This window comes from Bufo gargarizans, chromosome 5, assembly GCF_014858855.1.
Source record: "Bufo gargarizans isolate SCDJY-AF-19 chromosome 5, ASM1485885v1, whole genome shotgun sequence".
In the NCBI taxonomy this organism is placed as follows: Eukaryota; Metazoa; Chordata; class Amphibia; order Anura; family Bufonidae; genus Bufo; species Bufo gargarizans.
Window position 1 is genome coordinate 93609361 of NC_058084.1, and position 15033 is coordinate 93624393.

At 40.6% G+C, this 15033-nt stretch overlaps 1 protein-coding gene across 1 annotated transcript in view; it reads right to left on the reverse strand.

Moving 5' to 3' along the window:
• Positions 1–15033, reverse strand: part of RP1 (RP1 axonemal microtubule associated) — a 659535-nt gene that overhangs the window by 197952 nt on the left and 446550 nt on the right. The window contains exons 38-41 of the mRNA XM_044295389.1: positions 14146–14359; positions 9223–9404; positions 6735–6942; positions 6492–6646 (exon numbers count right to left, since the gene is read on the reverse strand). Of these exons, the coding sequence (XP_044151324.1) occupies positions 6492–6646; positions 6735–6942; positions 9223–9404; positions 14146–14359 (759 nt within the window). The remainder of the gene's footprint in view (positions 1–6491; positions 6647–6734; positions 6943–9222; positions 9405–14145; positions 14360–15033) is intronic.

The window sequence follows — 15033 nt, forward strand, 5'->3', positions numbered from 1 at the left end:
TGGTGGAGGAACAGCCTGATGGATTTCATTGTATCCGGCATAGCCAGATACTACCTTTCTCTGCTGGACCCCATGGACTATAATGGGACCTGGCGTGGATCCGGCCTGTTTCTAGCCTGTTTCTAGCAATGTGCTGGGATTCAGCTGGACAACAACTGCTGCTTGCAGCAGTATTTTTCTGGCCGAATCTCGGCACAAATGTCAGAAACTGTCCGGATCCCATTATAGTCAATTGGGGCCGGCGGTGCTGTGGCAGTTTCCAGCTGTGCCGGATGCAATGAACTCTGGCAGGCTGTAGTTCTACTGGAACAGCCACCCGGAACTGTTTAGCGCTAGTGTGAAACTAGCCTAACAAGGGTTTTAGAAATGTTGTCACCGAGACCTTGCAGTTTTATCAGTTTTATCTCTGAGCATATATGTACGATATTAAAAATGTTTTTATACATTTTTAATGTACATTATAGCCCTATGTGTATTTTCTTTTGGTGGATTTTTTTTATAGGAAAGCCCTTTTAATCATTATATAAGGGGTCAAACCAAGTCTTATGCCTCATTCACACTTCAGTGATTTCCAGCTAAAACCAGGTGCGGCTCTAACCACAGAACAGGTGCAGATCTTTCCTTTATACCTCATGTCTGGGTAGTCTACACTCCTGGTTTTGGCTCACAGTCACTGATGGAAATCACTGACCGAACACTGACGTGTGAATGAGGCTTTAGGGAGCCCAGTTGCCTGGAACCCTGCTGCAGGCTCTGCAGGTGACTAATACAAGATGCCAGTGGAATCTAGTGCTTTAATAAGGCAGATCAAGCGGTTATAATTAGTTAATGTATTTATCTCCATGCAGCAATGATACAATGTTGACTTCCAATAATTAACCCTTGGATTATTGAAACATACATTTTCAAAAAGGCTGTGTTCGCATTTGTGCTGGAGGCTTTGTTTGTGGATTCCGTCTTATTTGACAAGAAGAATGGCAGTTGCATGAGACACTGATTTTCTTGTCTGTTGGGAAAATTCAGGGCAATGCCGTCTGTTGGGTGTCAGTGGTATTTCATATGACAGATCTGGCAGAGTTGTACTTCCATTAAACATAGTTTTCCCGGGCGTTTTAAACTGTCTATCCTCTGTATAGGCAATCATCTGATCGGTGGGGGTCTGACACCTGGGATCCCCACCGATCAGCTGTTTGAGAAGGCACTGGCACTCACAGTAGTGCTGCGGCCTTTTCCAGATTTGCCCAGGCCATGTGATGACACGGTCATCCGTCACATGGCCTAGGCGCAGTTCAACTCTATAGAAGTGAATGGGGCTGAGCTGCGATACCAAGCACAGCCGCTATACAATGTCCGGCACTGTGCTTGGTTTGCTGAGAGAAGGCTGTGGCGCTACTGCAATCGCCGCTGCCTTCTTAATCAGCTGATCAGCAGGGGTCCTGGGTTTTGGACCCCCATCGATCAGATACTGCTGGAAAAACCCTTTAACACATCTTAAAAATCCTGCATTATCTTAAATATTCTGTCTAAACCGACTTATTTGTTACATGTTTTCCTCCTCTCATCTAACACAGGAATAAAGCTTTGGTTGACCAGCTCATCTGGGAGGTCACTTGTAACCATACATTTCCTCATTATTCATTTTATGTATAAACTCCTCTTAAAACAGTGACTCCGACACTTCTGGGGTCCATGCTAGTCTCTACTTCTTGATCTTCCTCGACACCCATGAAATGACTGCTCAGTTAATCACTGTCTGAGGTGTGGACAGTGACTGGCTAAACAGCCATTTCCTGAGTGTCAACTTGGACCAGGAAGTAGAGACCAGTGGGACCCTTTAACTGCGGTCTAGTTTGCATTTACAGGTTTGGCTGCAGTTGTCCTTTAATAAACCAGTGACCATTAGGGTCCCAATAAGTGGTGCTTATTTTTATTAATTAAATATTTTATTTTCTTCAATAATGGTTACAAAAAAACTATTAGACAGAGCGGAAGGAACAAAAATAAGCCAAAAACACAGAAAGACAAACGAAGCTTAGACACATACAGTACAGACCAAAAGTTTGGACACACCTTCTCATTCAAAGAGTTTTCTTTATTTTCATGACTATGAAAAATGTAGATTCACACTGAAGGCATCAAAACTATGAATTAACACATGTGGAATTCTATACATAACAAAAATATGTGAAACAATTGAAAATATGTCATATTCTAGGTTCTTCAAAGTAGCCACCTTTTGCTTTGATTACTGCTTTGCACACTCTTGGCATTCTCTTGATGAGCTTCAAGAGGTATTCACCTAAAATGGTCTTCCAACAGTCTTGAAGGAGTTCCCAGAGATGCTTAGCACTTGTTGGCCCTTTTGCCTTCACTCTGCAGTCCAGCTCACCCCAAACCATCTAGATTGGGATCAGGTCCGGTGACTGTGGAGGCCAGGTCATCTGGCGCAGCACCCCATCACTCTCCTGCATGGTCAAATAGCCCTTACACAGCCTGGAGGTGTGTTTGGGGTCATTGTCCTGTTGAAAAATAAATGATGGTCCAACTAAACGCAAACCGGATGGAATAGCATGCTGCTGCAAGATGCTGTGGTAGCCATGCTGGTTCAGTATGCCTTAAATTTTGAATAAATCCCCAACAGTGTCACCAGCAAAGCACCCCCACACCATCACACCTCCTCCTCCATGCTTCACGGTGGGAACCAGGCATGTAGAGTCCATCCGTTCACCTTTTCTGCATCGCACAAAGACACAGTGGTTGGAACCAAAGATCTCAAATTTGGACTCATCAGACCAAAGCACAGATTTCCACTGGTCTAATGTCCATTCCTTGTGTTCTTTAGCCCAAACAAGTCTCTTCTGCTTGTTGCCTGTCCTTAGCAGTGGTTTCCTAGCAGATATTCTACCATGAAGGCCTGATTCACACAGTCTCCTCTTAACAGTTGTTCTAGAGATGTGTCTGCTGCTAGAACTCTGTAAGGCATTGACTTGGTCTCTAATCTGAGCTGCTGTTAACCTGCGATTTCTGAGGCTGGTGACTCGGATGAACTTATCCTCCGCAGCAGAGGTGACTCTTGGTCTTCCTTTCCTGGGGCGGTCCGCATGTGAGCCAGTTTCTTTGTAGCGCTTGATGGTTTTTGTGACTGCACTTGGGGACACTTTCAAAGTTTTCCCAATTTTTTGGACTGACTGACCTTCATTTCTTAAAGTAATGATGGCCACTCGTTTTTCTTTACTTAGCTGCTATTTTCTTGCCATAATACAAATTCTAACAGTCTATTCAGTAGGACTATCAGCTGTGTATCCACCTGACTTCTCCACAACGCAACTGATGGTCCCAACCCCATTTATAAGGCAAGAAATCCAACTTATTAAACCTGACAGGGCATACCTGTGAAGTGAAAACCATTTCAGGTGACTACCTCTTGAAGCTCATCAAGAGAATGCCAAGAGTGTGCAAAGCAGTAATCAAAGCAAAACGTGGCTACGTTGAAGAACCTAGAATATGACATATTTTCAGTTGTTTCACACTTTTTTGTTATGTATATAATTCCACATGTGTTAATTTATAGTTTTGATGCCTTCAGTGTGAATCTACAATTTTCATAGTCATGAAAATAAAGAAAACTCTTTGAATGAGAAGGTGTGTCCAAACTTTTGGTCTGTACTGTATAACAGAGATATTAATATAATTTCAACATTATTATAATCAATAACATTCAATCCAGCGCTGTAAACTGAAGCCTAATACCTTTAAGCCCCACTATTCCCTCTCTTTCCCTTAGCTGCTGTCGCTGATAGCCCGGACCCCATACCCCATACCCCCCCCCGTACCCATCCATATACTCCACCCTTCAAGCTAAACTAGTCAGTTCACAGAATAATAACGCGTGCCTCACCTACTCCGCCTCTCATTTCTCTGCTTATTTTTAGTTACACTATTTTTATTTCATATAACAGTTAAAAAGTAGGATTCTCTTCCCTGTTGGGCTTATGAATGTTAGAATATCACATCATACACACGGCTGTTGGACTTTACACAAAATACCATGTTCAAACCTTCCAGCAGCTCTCCAGAATTCCTGCAGACCTTAGATAGTCTTTATGTGAAGGTTGAAGTACAACCTAGCAGTTCATATCCATGTGTGTCCATGTTATTGCTAGTAATCAGCCCCTAAGGAGTCACCAGCACCGCTGCTTTGCCTGTGGCTCAATAAATAGTAGCCCTGTGCGTATTTCTTATCCTGAGTCTAATGTAAACCTGTGAGATTCATATAAGAAGAATCTACTTCTTTACTATGTATCGGCTTATAAGAAATGTCATTTTTTGTCATTTTCACAGGACGCAAGCACTCACTAAATGGAAATACCATATATCCCAAGTTATACTCCTTGATGTGGGCAAAGACATGACTTGGGACATAGATATATAATATTAGATTCAAGAGAAGCATAGCTTTATTTCAAGAGGATAGCACTGACTACATGATAAGAACAATTTTTTTTCTTGTTGTACAATTAAAATGATGGTAAATATATGGACAAGTGTTCTGTTTCTTCTTAGTATAGTATTGTGCATGTCATAGGTGTGTTTTTTGTACCTAGTGTGTTATTAATGGTCCAACAAACCCTATTAAAAACCTCAGATCTCTAAGTTGTATGTCATACTTGGAAGCAGACTTGGCGTTTCTTGGGCCCCAAGCAAAGTTATGTCTGGGGGCCCTGTCGCATTGCTAAGCTATTCACCCTTGGCCCACTAAACCCCACTCTCAGCTTAGCAGTGTAGCCTGGGCTACTGCTCTACAGATGGGAAGAACACTATTCCCTCAGGAGCATCTGAACAGGCGGTATGTCCCCCTCTTTAATAAAAATAATTCAGCCAGCCACTTGTAGCCAGCAGGGGGCCCCAATCTCTGGGGCCCTAAGCAATTACTTGGTTTGTGTGGTGGTAATGTTCGCCACTGGTCATAATCACTCTTGCTCTCCAACAGAGCATCTGCAAACTAGTTCTGGAATACATTGAGAAAACTCATTCCAGCATCTTCTCAATTATGTTTGTGCCTATGGTAGTCCTCTTAATGTATTCCAGAGTTGGTTTGCGGGAGTAAAGTGGGAGAACGTGGATGAGGATGGTCATCCAAATTAGTGATCGGAGGTCAGCAGCGGTACTGTACCTTTCATGTATTACTGTACCAAACAGTGCTTGCCAGAGATGAAAGATCCACTTTAAAGTGGAACTGTCATCAGACTATACTGCCTTATGTAAGGCCAGCATGGCATATGCCATATGGACAGGTCTGCTCTTCTTTTAGCTGAAATGGAACTTTGAAAAATGTGATCACTCCTATTAGACAAATGGCTCAATTTTTGCACCAGAGAAACCTGACCTCATATCCTGCTGCTCGTACATAGGGCAGTATAGTCTTATGACAGATCCTCTTTAAATATCTCATAGCCTTTACGTGTACTTTCATTATATAACACTCACTGTAGCTAAATTCTTCTCAATTTGATAAGATTTTACCTTAGGCTATCTTCACATCTTCAGCGTTTTGGCATTCCGGTTTTGAGATCCGGCAGAGGATCTCAAAACCGGGCCAAAACAGTTCAGTTTAAGGTCAATGTATCGGGAATGGGGCATGCTCCTTTCAGGATGCATCAGTATGCATTCCGTTGCTGTAGCATTTTGTTTTATGACAGGACACTAAACCGCTGTAAGCTGCGGTTTTGTGTCCGGTTATCGAAACAGAACAAACCAGATCTGTTATGGAAAACAATGTAAGTCAATGGTGCCGGATTAGTTTTTTTTGGGATCCTAAAAAAGATCCGTCACCCATTGACTTACATTTTTTTTAGTGACGGATCCGGTTTGTTCCATTTCAATTTAACACAACTGCATCCTAACAGAACGGATCCATCCTGATGTGTTAAATCAAACTGAACCGTTTTGGTCTGGTTTTGAGATCCTCTGCTGGATCTCAAAACTGGAAACCAAAGCGCAGATGTGAACATAGCCTTTAAGAAGAGTTTATGAGCTGGCAGGAAGCTAGAGATAAGGGCTGCACATTCAGGGTGGCTTTCTGATGGATTTACTATGAAGCAAGTCTGCAGATGCACTAAAAGTGAAAGCTGTAGGAGAAAAACTTTTTTAACGAAAAAACTATTGAAGAAAAGATTTGTAGCCCATAATGAATAGCATAAAATGATTTAAAAAAATGCCTCCAAAGGTGTCCATAGTTTTTAAAGCACAGGCAGTGTTCACATTCTGAAGTATAATATTGGTAATGTGTGGTCCCTGAAGGTCCATCTCATGAGCTACTGAGAAATAAAGTAATGTAATAGATAGGACGTGTCAACCACAACCAGGGTCAGTTATCAGCAATGACTCTCTGCTCTGGATCATAGTGGGGTATCAAGAGTGGAGGACACCCCTCTTCAACTAATTATAATATTACAGAGCAATTCCAAACAATGCTGTCCCCGACCATTTACCTGTCCTTTGGTAAAAGAAATTATATCAACGTCAGACACATTTAGAACTCGATTTCCTGTATCTCCATGTTCTCCTTCTATGCAAATGTACATTCGGCCGGTGCTCCTTCCAGACATTTGATCTCCAGTATGTATAGAAATTGTGTATTCCACCACTGAAAATAATAAACATGCATATTTTCATTAAACACAATTTCACACTGAATGGATGTGTAATAGAAAAATGAAAAAGCCAATATTCACCCGGGAGGGGATCTTTATGTGGATACAGCGCAGGGATTTCAATACATCTATCTTCATTAGGCATCATCCAGCACTGAAAACTGAGCCACATCTCCTGATTCGTCACTGTGTGTTTCATGTGTACTGAGGATAAATACCATGACTTGAACACCTGTATATGCGACCAGGAAACCTGAACCTTAAAGATGGTGCCCACTTGTAGTTCATCCTGAGATTACAACATGAAAGCAAATGGTTAAGATAATACCAGAACAAAGAGCAATTAAAGTTCTGACTTTCGCAGCATTTTATTCCACAGCTCACAATATATGCATATTGGTTGTAAATCAATGTGACTTGAAATTCTAAACTGCAATATTAGTTGCTTTATTACAATAAACTATCAGTTTTTGTAACTACTTTACTACCAGTACACTTAATTGACATTTTTAAAATTCATTTTATCTTACAAAATAACATATCATAATAATACAACTACAACCAAGAGAGGAGAGGAAAAAAACTATCACAAAAACAAGGTTCCCCATAACTCAAGATATTTTTTTCTTAGGCTCAATTATCAGGGAATTATTCATGCTCTCATATTTATACAGCTGCCTAGATAGTTTGAGTAATGCTTGATAAGATGGTCCGTTTGATCACATCCACTTCCTGGCAATTAATAATCTCACAAGAAAAAAAACGATTATTCTAATTATCACAGTAATTACCAGGGATTGTAGAGAAGTCGCTAAATAAGCAGCAAAAAGCATCTAGTTCCAATTCGTGTCCTATTTTAACCTTCAAAGTTGTTGAGAATTGTCTCCACAACTGACTACTAATCGGACACGGACAATATATATATTTTAAAAAAATCACCTCCCAACGCATTACATTAAAGATTACATTTACATTTTTAGAGGGAACAATAGAGTAAAGCCCTGCATCGTTGCCTATGCTAAAAAAGTATGCTTCTGGTGATTCAGTGTTTATGCCAAATGCCAAAATCGCCTACTTTTCCATATGTTGCACACTTTTTTAAAACATTTGGTTTGTAAAAAGCCTAACATAAAATGGTAACTCTGCAGTTCACAGTAGAAATTTCCCTATACACATAAAATGTATAGTCAACTTACCTGTCAGGAACCTACCCACCCACGATCCAACGCATATCTGTTCTAGAAGAGTTGCCATGCTGACCAGGAAATCCCCGGCTGGTTGATCTATCAGTGAGTCTGGATTTTGAGCCATCGGTATCCTGGCTTGGCATCCAATACCGGAACGAGACGGGAATTTACAATTGGCATTTGTTGCTTGCCTGTGATATGTATTTGTCCAGGCTCTTTTTACTTCATCTGTGCATTGTGCTGCTTTCAACTCTTGCCTAGCACCCCTGGTGAGCCGATGTTGGACTTCAAACAGAGGGAAAGTTGTGGCCCTCAGCAATGTGGAAATAAACCTCTTTAATGTGGCATGGTCACATGATGTGAAGGATGCCATGACTTTCACACTGCTTGGATTACGTGTAAGGCTTGAACTATTGTCTATTAAGCAGCGAGGTTGGTTACAGGAGCTTAAGAGGATTGCAATGAGAGTGTCCGTGAGCCTAGCAGTGCTAACTTTATACTACATGGGTGTTTGCATTGGACTGACTTTGGCTTATCTCTGGATTAACCCCTCGTGTACTGATTTGACTCAAACTGACTTTCCTGGCTTAGACTCTGACTTGACTTCTCTCCAGCTACTCCTTTGCATCTGATAGTTCTGCTAGGTGAGAGTTTGCACCTGTTTTATGGTTACTAGAAGTGGAATGATAGAAACCCACACTACTTTTATACTGCAAATACCATAACACATAAATATATATATATATATATATATTTATATAATAAAGACAAAATGGGAGGCAGCGACGATCAAGGTTTGAAATGGCAGGGTGCACGCTCAAGGGAATAAAGCCTACCCAAAATATAATGTGCAAAAAAGAGCAGCACTCCAACGCAGGATAAAATAAAATACAAAAAGTTTATTCACCGATGGTGTAGCAGCGACGTTTCGGCTCCACAATTGAGCCTCTCTCATATATACATACATCTGTTTTTCAGTTTTTGCAGCATTCTACTTCTATAGAGTGCAATTGTCCCACTTTTCCTCACTGAAGTAAATTCCCCAAAATATTGCAGAAAACCAAAAGGGCTAAATAATGTTGCATCTTAAAAACTCGCACTATAACCTGCAATTCGTACAGAGCGGTTTTAAAGCACCCATAAAATTATCTTATAGTATCAAATGCCTATGATATCAGACACCTCTTTCAACTGTAATATTTTACAAATCACAATAATGTTATAGGCTATTAGTTATTAGGTAACTATTGGTTCTTACATCCTAGATCAATATGTATATTTACAAGTTATTCACTTACACGAGATAATTAAATGTAATACGAAAGACGTCTGCTTTATAATATGATATAACGGAATGCAAATTGTTTGTGAAGCATAACTACCTTGACCTGCAGTTCGTCGCCACTAATTGTTGTTTCCACTTGTACTTTACCCTCATTACCATAAAATGAAAGAGAAAAACTGTTCAGATTCTCAGCATTCTCAAATCCAGAGCCGGTAATATCAATTATCCATACGCCACCAAGCTGAGTGATAGGTATGGGGCTTGTTGATAATCTCTTGCCTTATATATGAGAAAGCAGAAAAATAGAAGAATAAGAACAGAAAATGAGTAAAAAAAATCATGGAATATTTATTTGACGTATTACAGGTTAAGACGTCTTGCACTAATAGTAACCATGGCAACAGTTCTTGAAAACTGTCCTAGACAAATCAATTCTTTTTAGTTCAGCATTGTGAGGTACACAGTGACAACTTTGTATATCAAGGAAAGGAATATTTGTACTTTCATGGAAAATTATTCCCGTCGAGTAGTTCAGCAGAAGCAAATAGGGAGAGTAGAACTGCTGGCAGAAGAAATGTTTACAAGCTGAAATCTCCATAAATCCCAGTTTTATGCAGGGAAACGCATTTACACTCCAGCTCTATATCTAGGGTCTGCATGTGGCCTGTACCTAAAAGTAGTATTCCCAGTCTGAAAACTTATGACCTATCCATTGGATAGGTGATAAGTGTCTGATCAATAGGAATCGACCATTGGGACCCTCATCAATCATGGTAATGGGGATCCTGTGTCTGCTGTCTGAATGGAGCAGTAGTCTGCATTTCTGATCACCATTCAACTAAAATGTGGGACACAGGATCTTTGAACTCATGATCAGTGGTGGCCCCAGGATTCAGAACCCCACTGATCAGATATTATATCCTATTCTGTGGATAGATCGTACACATGTGGACAAAATTATTGGTACCCTTCTGTTAAAGGGGTTCTCCAGGAATTAATAAAATGTAAAATATGTAATATGTAAATATTTATTATAAATACATTTCCAAATATCTTTCATTAGTTATAATGGCTCGGTTTCTCTGGGGACCCATCATTAGGAAAAATAAAATGGGCGCCATCCTATTAGTACACACAAAATCTTAATCACACAGGGGGACAAGTTACTTCAGAGCACTGAAGTAAAGAGCTGCTTCATCCTCCTGGTCCTGAATACAGTTTAATATGATCTTCAGCTGAATCTCTGTAGGAATGAAGTTCATGAGGAGACATGAAGTACAGAGAGGAGGTGAGGATGTGTCCTGCTATGTGTACTAGTAGGACGGCAGCCATTTTATTTCTCCTATTGATTGCTCCCCAGACAAAATGAGTCATTATAACTTATGAAAGATTTTTGGGAATATATTTATAACTAGCAGAATGACCCGGCTTCGCTCGGGTATATTTAATCTATTTAATTTAATGTTTGTGGGTGTCGTTAAAAGATATGAACACTATCCACTATAACAGTGATATTTACAGCACCCCGCCCCCAAAACAGGTGACTGCCACAGCACCCCACCCCTTAACACTGACGATCCCACAGTGCCCCGTCCCTTAAAATTGGACCTGCACAGCAGCCCACCCTCTTAACTTTGACCTTTAGAGCAGCCTTCCCCTTTAACAGTGACTTTCACAGCATACCACCCCTTTGACAGTGACCTCCACAGGGGCCCACCCCATTTAAAGTGGCCTTTACTGGATCGGAGCGTGTCCTTTTGAACAGCTCACTCTAAGACAGCAGCACTGTACTGTCTGAGTGTGAGCTGCAAGGAGAAAGTCACCCACCTCTGCAGCTGACAGAAGTTGATTTTTACCTTCATTTTTTTCAAACCCTGTCAGCTGAGGAGTAGAGGGGCGTGGCCTAACCAGATTGGGGCGTATTCTTTTGAACAGCTCACTCTAAGACAGCAGCACTGTGCTGTCTGAGTGTAAGCTGCAGGGAAAAAGTCACCCTCCCTCCCACCCCTGCAGCTGACAGAAGTTGATTTTTACCTTCATTTTTTCAATCCCTGTTGGCTGAGGAGTAGAGGGGTGTGGTCTAACCAGATAAGGAACATGGTTTAGTGGGGCCTGGAGGCGGGGTTTTAAGTCTTTTGAGGGTGGACACATTGTGGCAGGGGACATGTCTGGCTCCTTCCTGCAAGAGTGATGCCCCTCTGGGCACCTTACTGACTCATTTGCATACCAAATAAACTGGATTTTCAGAGGATAAAAACATCTATTGCTGGAACCAAGGCACATCTTGAAATAAGGTACTAAGTGCTATTAGGCCATGGCTTTACTTCAATAGCGATTATTCTTGTGACAGATTTCCTTTAAAGCTCTCCTACAGCAGTGCAGCTAAATGGCTGGGTTGTTATGGAAACCTGGAGTAAAACTGTGTATGTGGAGGTTGGAGGACCTGCAAGCTTTTATTAGCTGATAGGGGTCATGTGACCAAGATTCTATTGGCTAATGCATTTTTTGGGAATATCTCAGGAACAGTATGTCCTAGAGAGCTGAGACCTAAAACCTTCCCGGACACCTGATGTACCTTTCTGGCAAATTTTGTGATTGTAAATGCGACGGTGCGGATTCCTTTAGTGGACATACACATACACTCAGCTTTATATATTAGATAAAGTAATATTTTGGTATTTTCATTTTCTTCATTCCCAGGGAACCCCTTTAAAGAAAGAAAAACCCACAATGGTTACTGAAATAACTGGTTACTGAAATAACTTGAAACTGAAAAAAGTAATAATAAATACAAATTTACTGAAAATCAGCTATTGAAAATCAGACATTGCTTTTGAATTGTGTCTCAACAGAATAATAAATAAAAAAAAACTGAAAAGAAAAGACTAAAAATAATTTGACCATAGGGACATGTTAAAATAAGCTGCGTTCTGTAATTAGCATCACAGGTGTCTTAATTCTTGTAATCTGTCAGTTTGCTTATTCTTAGAGTGAAAAGTGGTGTTTGGTATCATGGAGGGTACCAAACATGGACCAATGAAAGGTAAGAAGAGAGTTGTCTTAGGAGATTAGAAAGTAAATGATAGAAAACATGTTAAAGGCAAAGGCTAATAGACCATCTCCAAACAGTTTGATGTTCCAGTTGCACATATTATTCAGACATTTAAGGTCTACGGAACTGTAGCCAGAGGAAAATTGACGACATATTTAAGAGATGGATAATAAGAATGTTACCCAAAGAGCCCAGAACAATATCCAAAAAAGATTAGAGGTGAACTCCAAGGTCTAGGTATATCAGTGTCAGATTGCACCATGTGTCACTGTCTTAGCCAAAGTGGACTTAATCGAAGACGACCAAAGCGGAAACCACTGTTGAAAGCAAATAATGAAAAAGCAAGACTGGAATTTGCCAAAATGCATACTAACAAGCCACAAAGCTTTTGGTTCTGGAGCTTTGTGGCAAGTTACATCATCTCTATGTTCACAGACGCAGAAGCATACAAAGAAAAGAACAATGTACCTACAGTGAAACATGGAGGAGGCTCAGTTATGTTTTGGGGCTGCTTTGCTGCATCTGGCGCAGAGTGTCTTAAATCTGTGCAGGTTACAATGAAGTCTCAAGACTATCAAGGTATTCTGGAGCGAAATGTGCTGCCCAGTGCTTCGCTCAGTTGCAGGTCATGGGTCCTCCAAAAGGATAATGACCCAAAACACACAGCTAAAAACATCCAAAAATGGCTAAGGCTAGTTGCACACTAGCATTAGAGATCCGGCTGGCTGTTCCAGCAGGGAACAGCCTGCTGTATCTCTGCACACTCCAGCTTTGCTGGAGGTTTGTAAGGCAGGCCCTATTCATTATAATGGGGACCGGCAGGGATCTGGTCACATTCTGACAAATAATGCAGAGAATCGGCATGAAGAAAACTGCTGCATGCAGTGGTTCTTTTCCGGCCGATTCTCAACATATTTGCCGGAATGTGGCTGGATCTCCACCAGTCCCCATTATAGTGAATAGGGCCGGATGGAACCTTACAAACCTCTGGCAATGGTGGTGTGCACAGAGATCCAGCAGGCTAACTAGCCTAAGCGTATGCAACTAGCCTAAGCGCAAAGTAATGGACTGTTCTGAAGTGGCCTTCTATGAGCTTATTAAACATATGTGGAAGGAGCTGAAACATGCAGCCTGGAGAAGGCACCCTTCAAACCTGAGACAGTCTCATTGAGTGCTACAGAAATTGCTTGATTGCAGTGATTGTCTCAAAAGGTTGTGTAACAAAATACTAAGTTAAGGGTACCATCATTTTTGTCCACTAGTTTGTTTTATAAATTATTCTGTTGAGCCATAATTGAAAAGCAATGTCTGATTTTCATTAGTTGTTTTTCAGTAAATGTTTTTGTCAGTTTCAAGTTATTTCAGTGACCATTGTGGATTTTACATTTTTTAATGGAAGGGTACCAACAATTTTGTCCACGTATGTGAACTTGTATTATCCAAGTTATGTTTTAAGGCCTGTTTAGTCACTTCAGCACTTCTCTTTACTGCCAGAGTTAGACCCCTTTCACACGAGCGACTTTTCCTCGCGGGTGCAATGCGTGACTTGAACGCATAGAACCCACACTGAATCCTGACCTATTAATTTCAATGGGTCTGTGTACATGAGCATTTTTTTTTTACGCATCACTTCTGCTTGTTGTATATTCTGCATTTTTCATGTAGCCCTGGCCCCATAGAAGTGAATGGGGCTTCAGTGAAAAACGCATTGTATCCGGAAGCAGGTGCACCCGCATGGAAAAAACTGAACTGAACGCAATCGCAGACAAAACTGACTGAACTTGCTTGCAAAATGGTGCGAGTTTCACTGAACGCACCCTAAACGCATCCGGACCTAATCCGTCAAGCTTGTGTGAAAGAGGCCTTATACACAGAAGAGATAGGATTTACTGCATCGAACATCGTTCACATGCGTCCATGTTCTGTTTGGCAATAACAAAATTAAAAGACACACGATAACCTATGTACCTGCTGTGTACAGTTTACAGACTGTCTGATATAAAGCCAGGTGGCTATCCAACCAGTTCCAAAATGGAAAGACCCATTCAGTAAGAGAGTCTTGAGATTCTTTAATTGTGACCATCTTCAGATGCATTCCTGCTCCGTACCCTTCTCTGTCATGTCCAAGGACGACTTTCCTTAGCTGACCCAGAGACACAGCTTCCAGTTCAAAGGTGTCAACCTGTAAGACAGAGAAGTCAAAACCACCATTACAATCATATCATTGTGTATCAGAATTTAAATTCACTTCTTTAAAGATTAAGCAGTTTATAGTTTTTCTTCTGAGTGATAAATACAAGTCTATACTCAGATTCTTTGATGCAGTTTTTGAAGACAAAACCAGGAATGGATTTGAAAAAGAGGAGAAGTATCTGACCGTAATACTTTTTCACCTTTTATGACTCCAGATTTTGGCTTTAAAAACTGCATAAAAAAATCTGATCATGTGGCAGCAACCTTACAGAGGGCAGAAAGTGAGGTTTAGATGGTTAATGGAAATATGTGCATTTGACATGGGTCCAACAATTACATGGCATGGAAAGATATAACTAAATTTACTATACATCGTACATAAAACTTGTTAACTGTATTAAGCTTCATGACCTTTGATGCAACCTTAGGCACCTTTCACACATCAATGTGGTTTGGTGTTTCTTTGCCACTTATGAAAACATCATAAAATCTGCATGTAGTGTTTTGTATGTTACATGTAGCTGTTGCTACAACATACTACGTTTAAAATAAAAAGTTCAATGCTAAAAACAAGCCCCAATTGAAAACACCACTATAAAAAAAATGCATGTGTGATTATTAAATTAGGCAGTAAAATTTCTACACTTTGGTAGAGATGAGCAA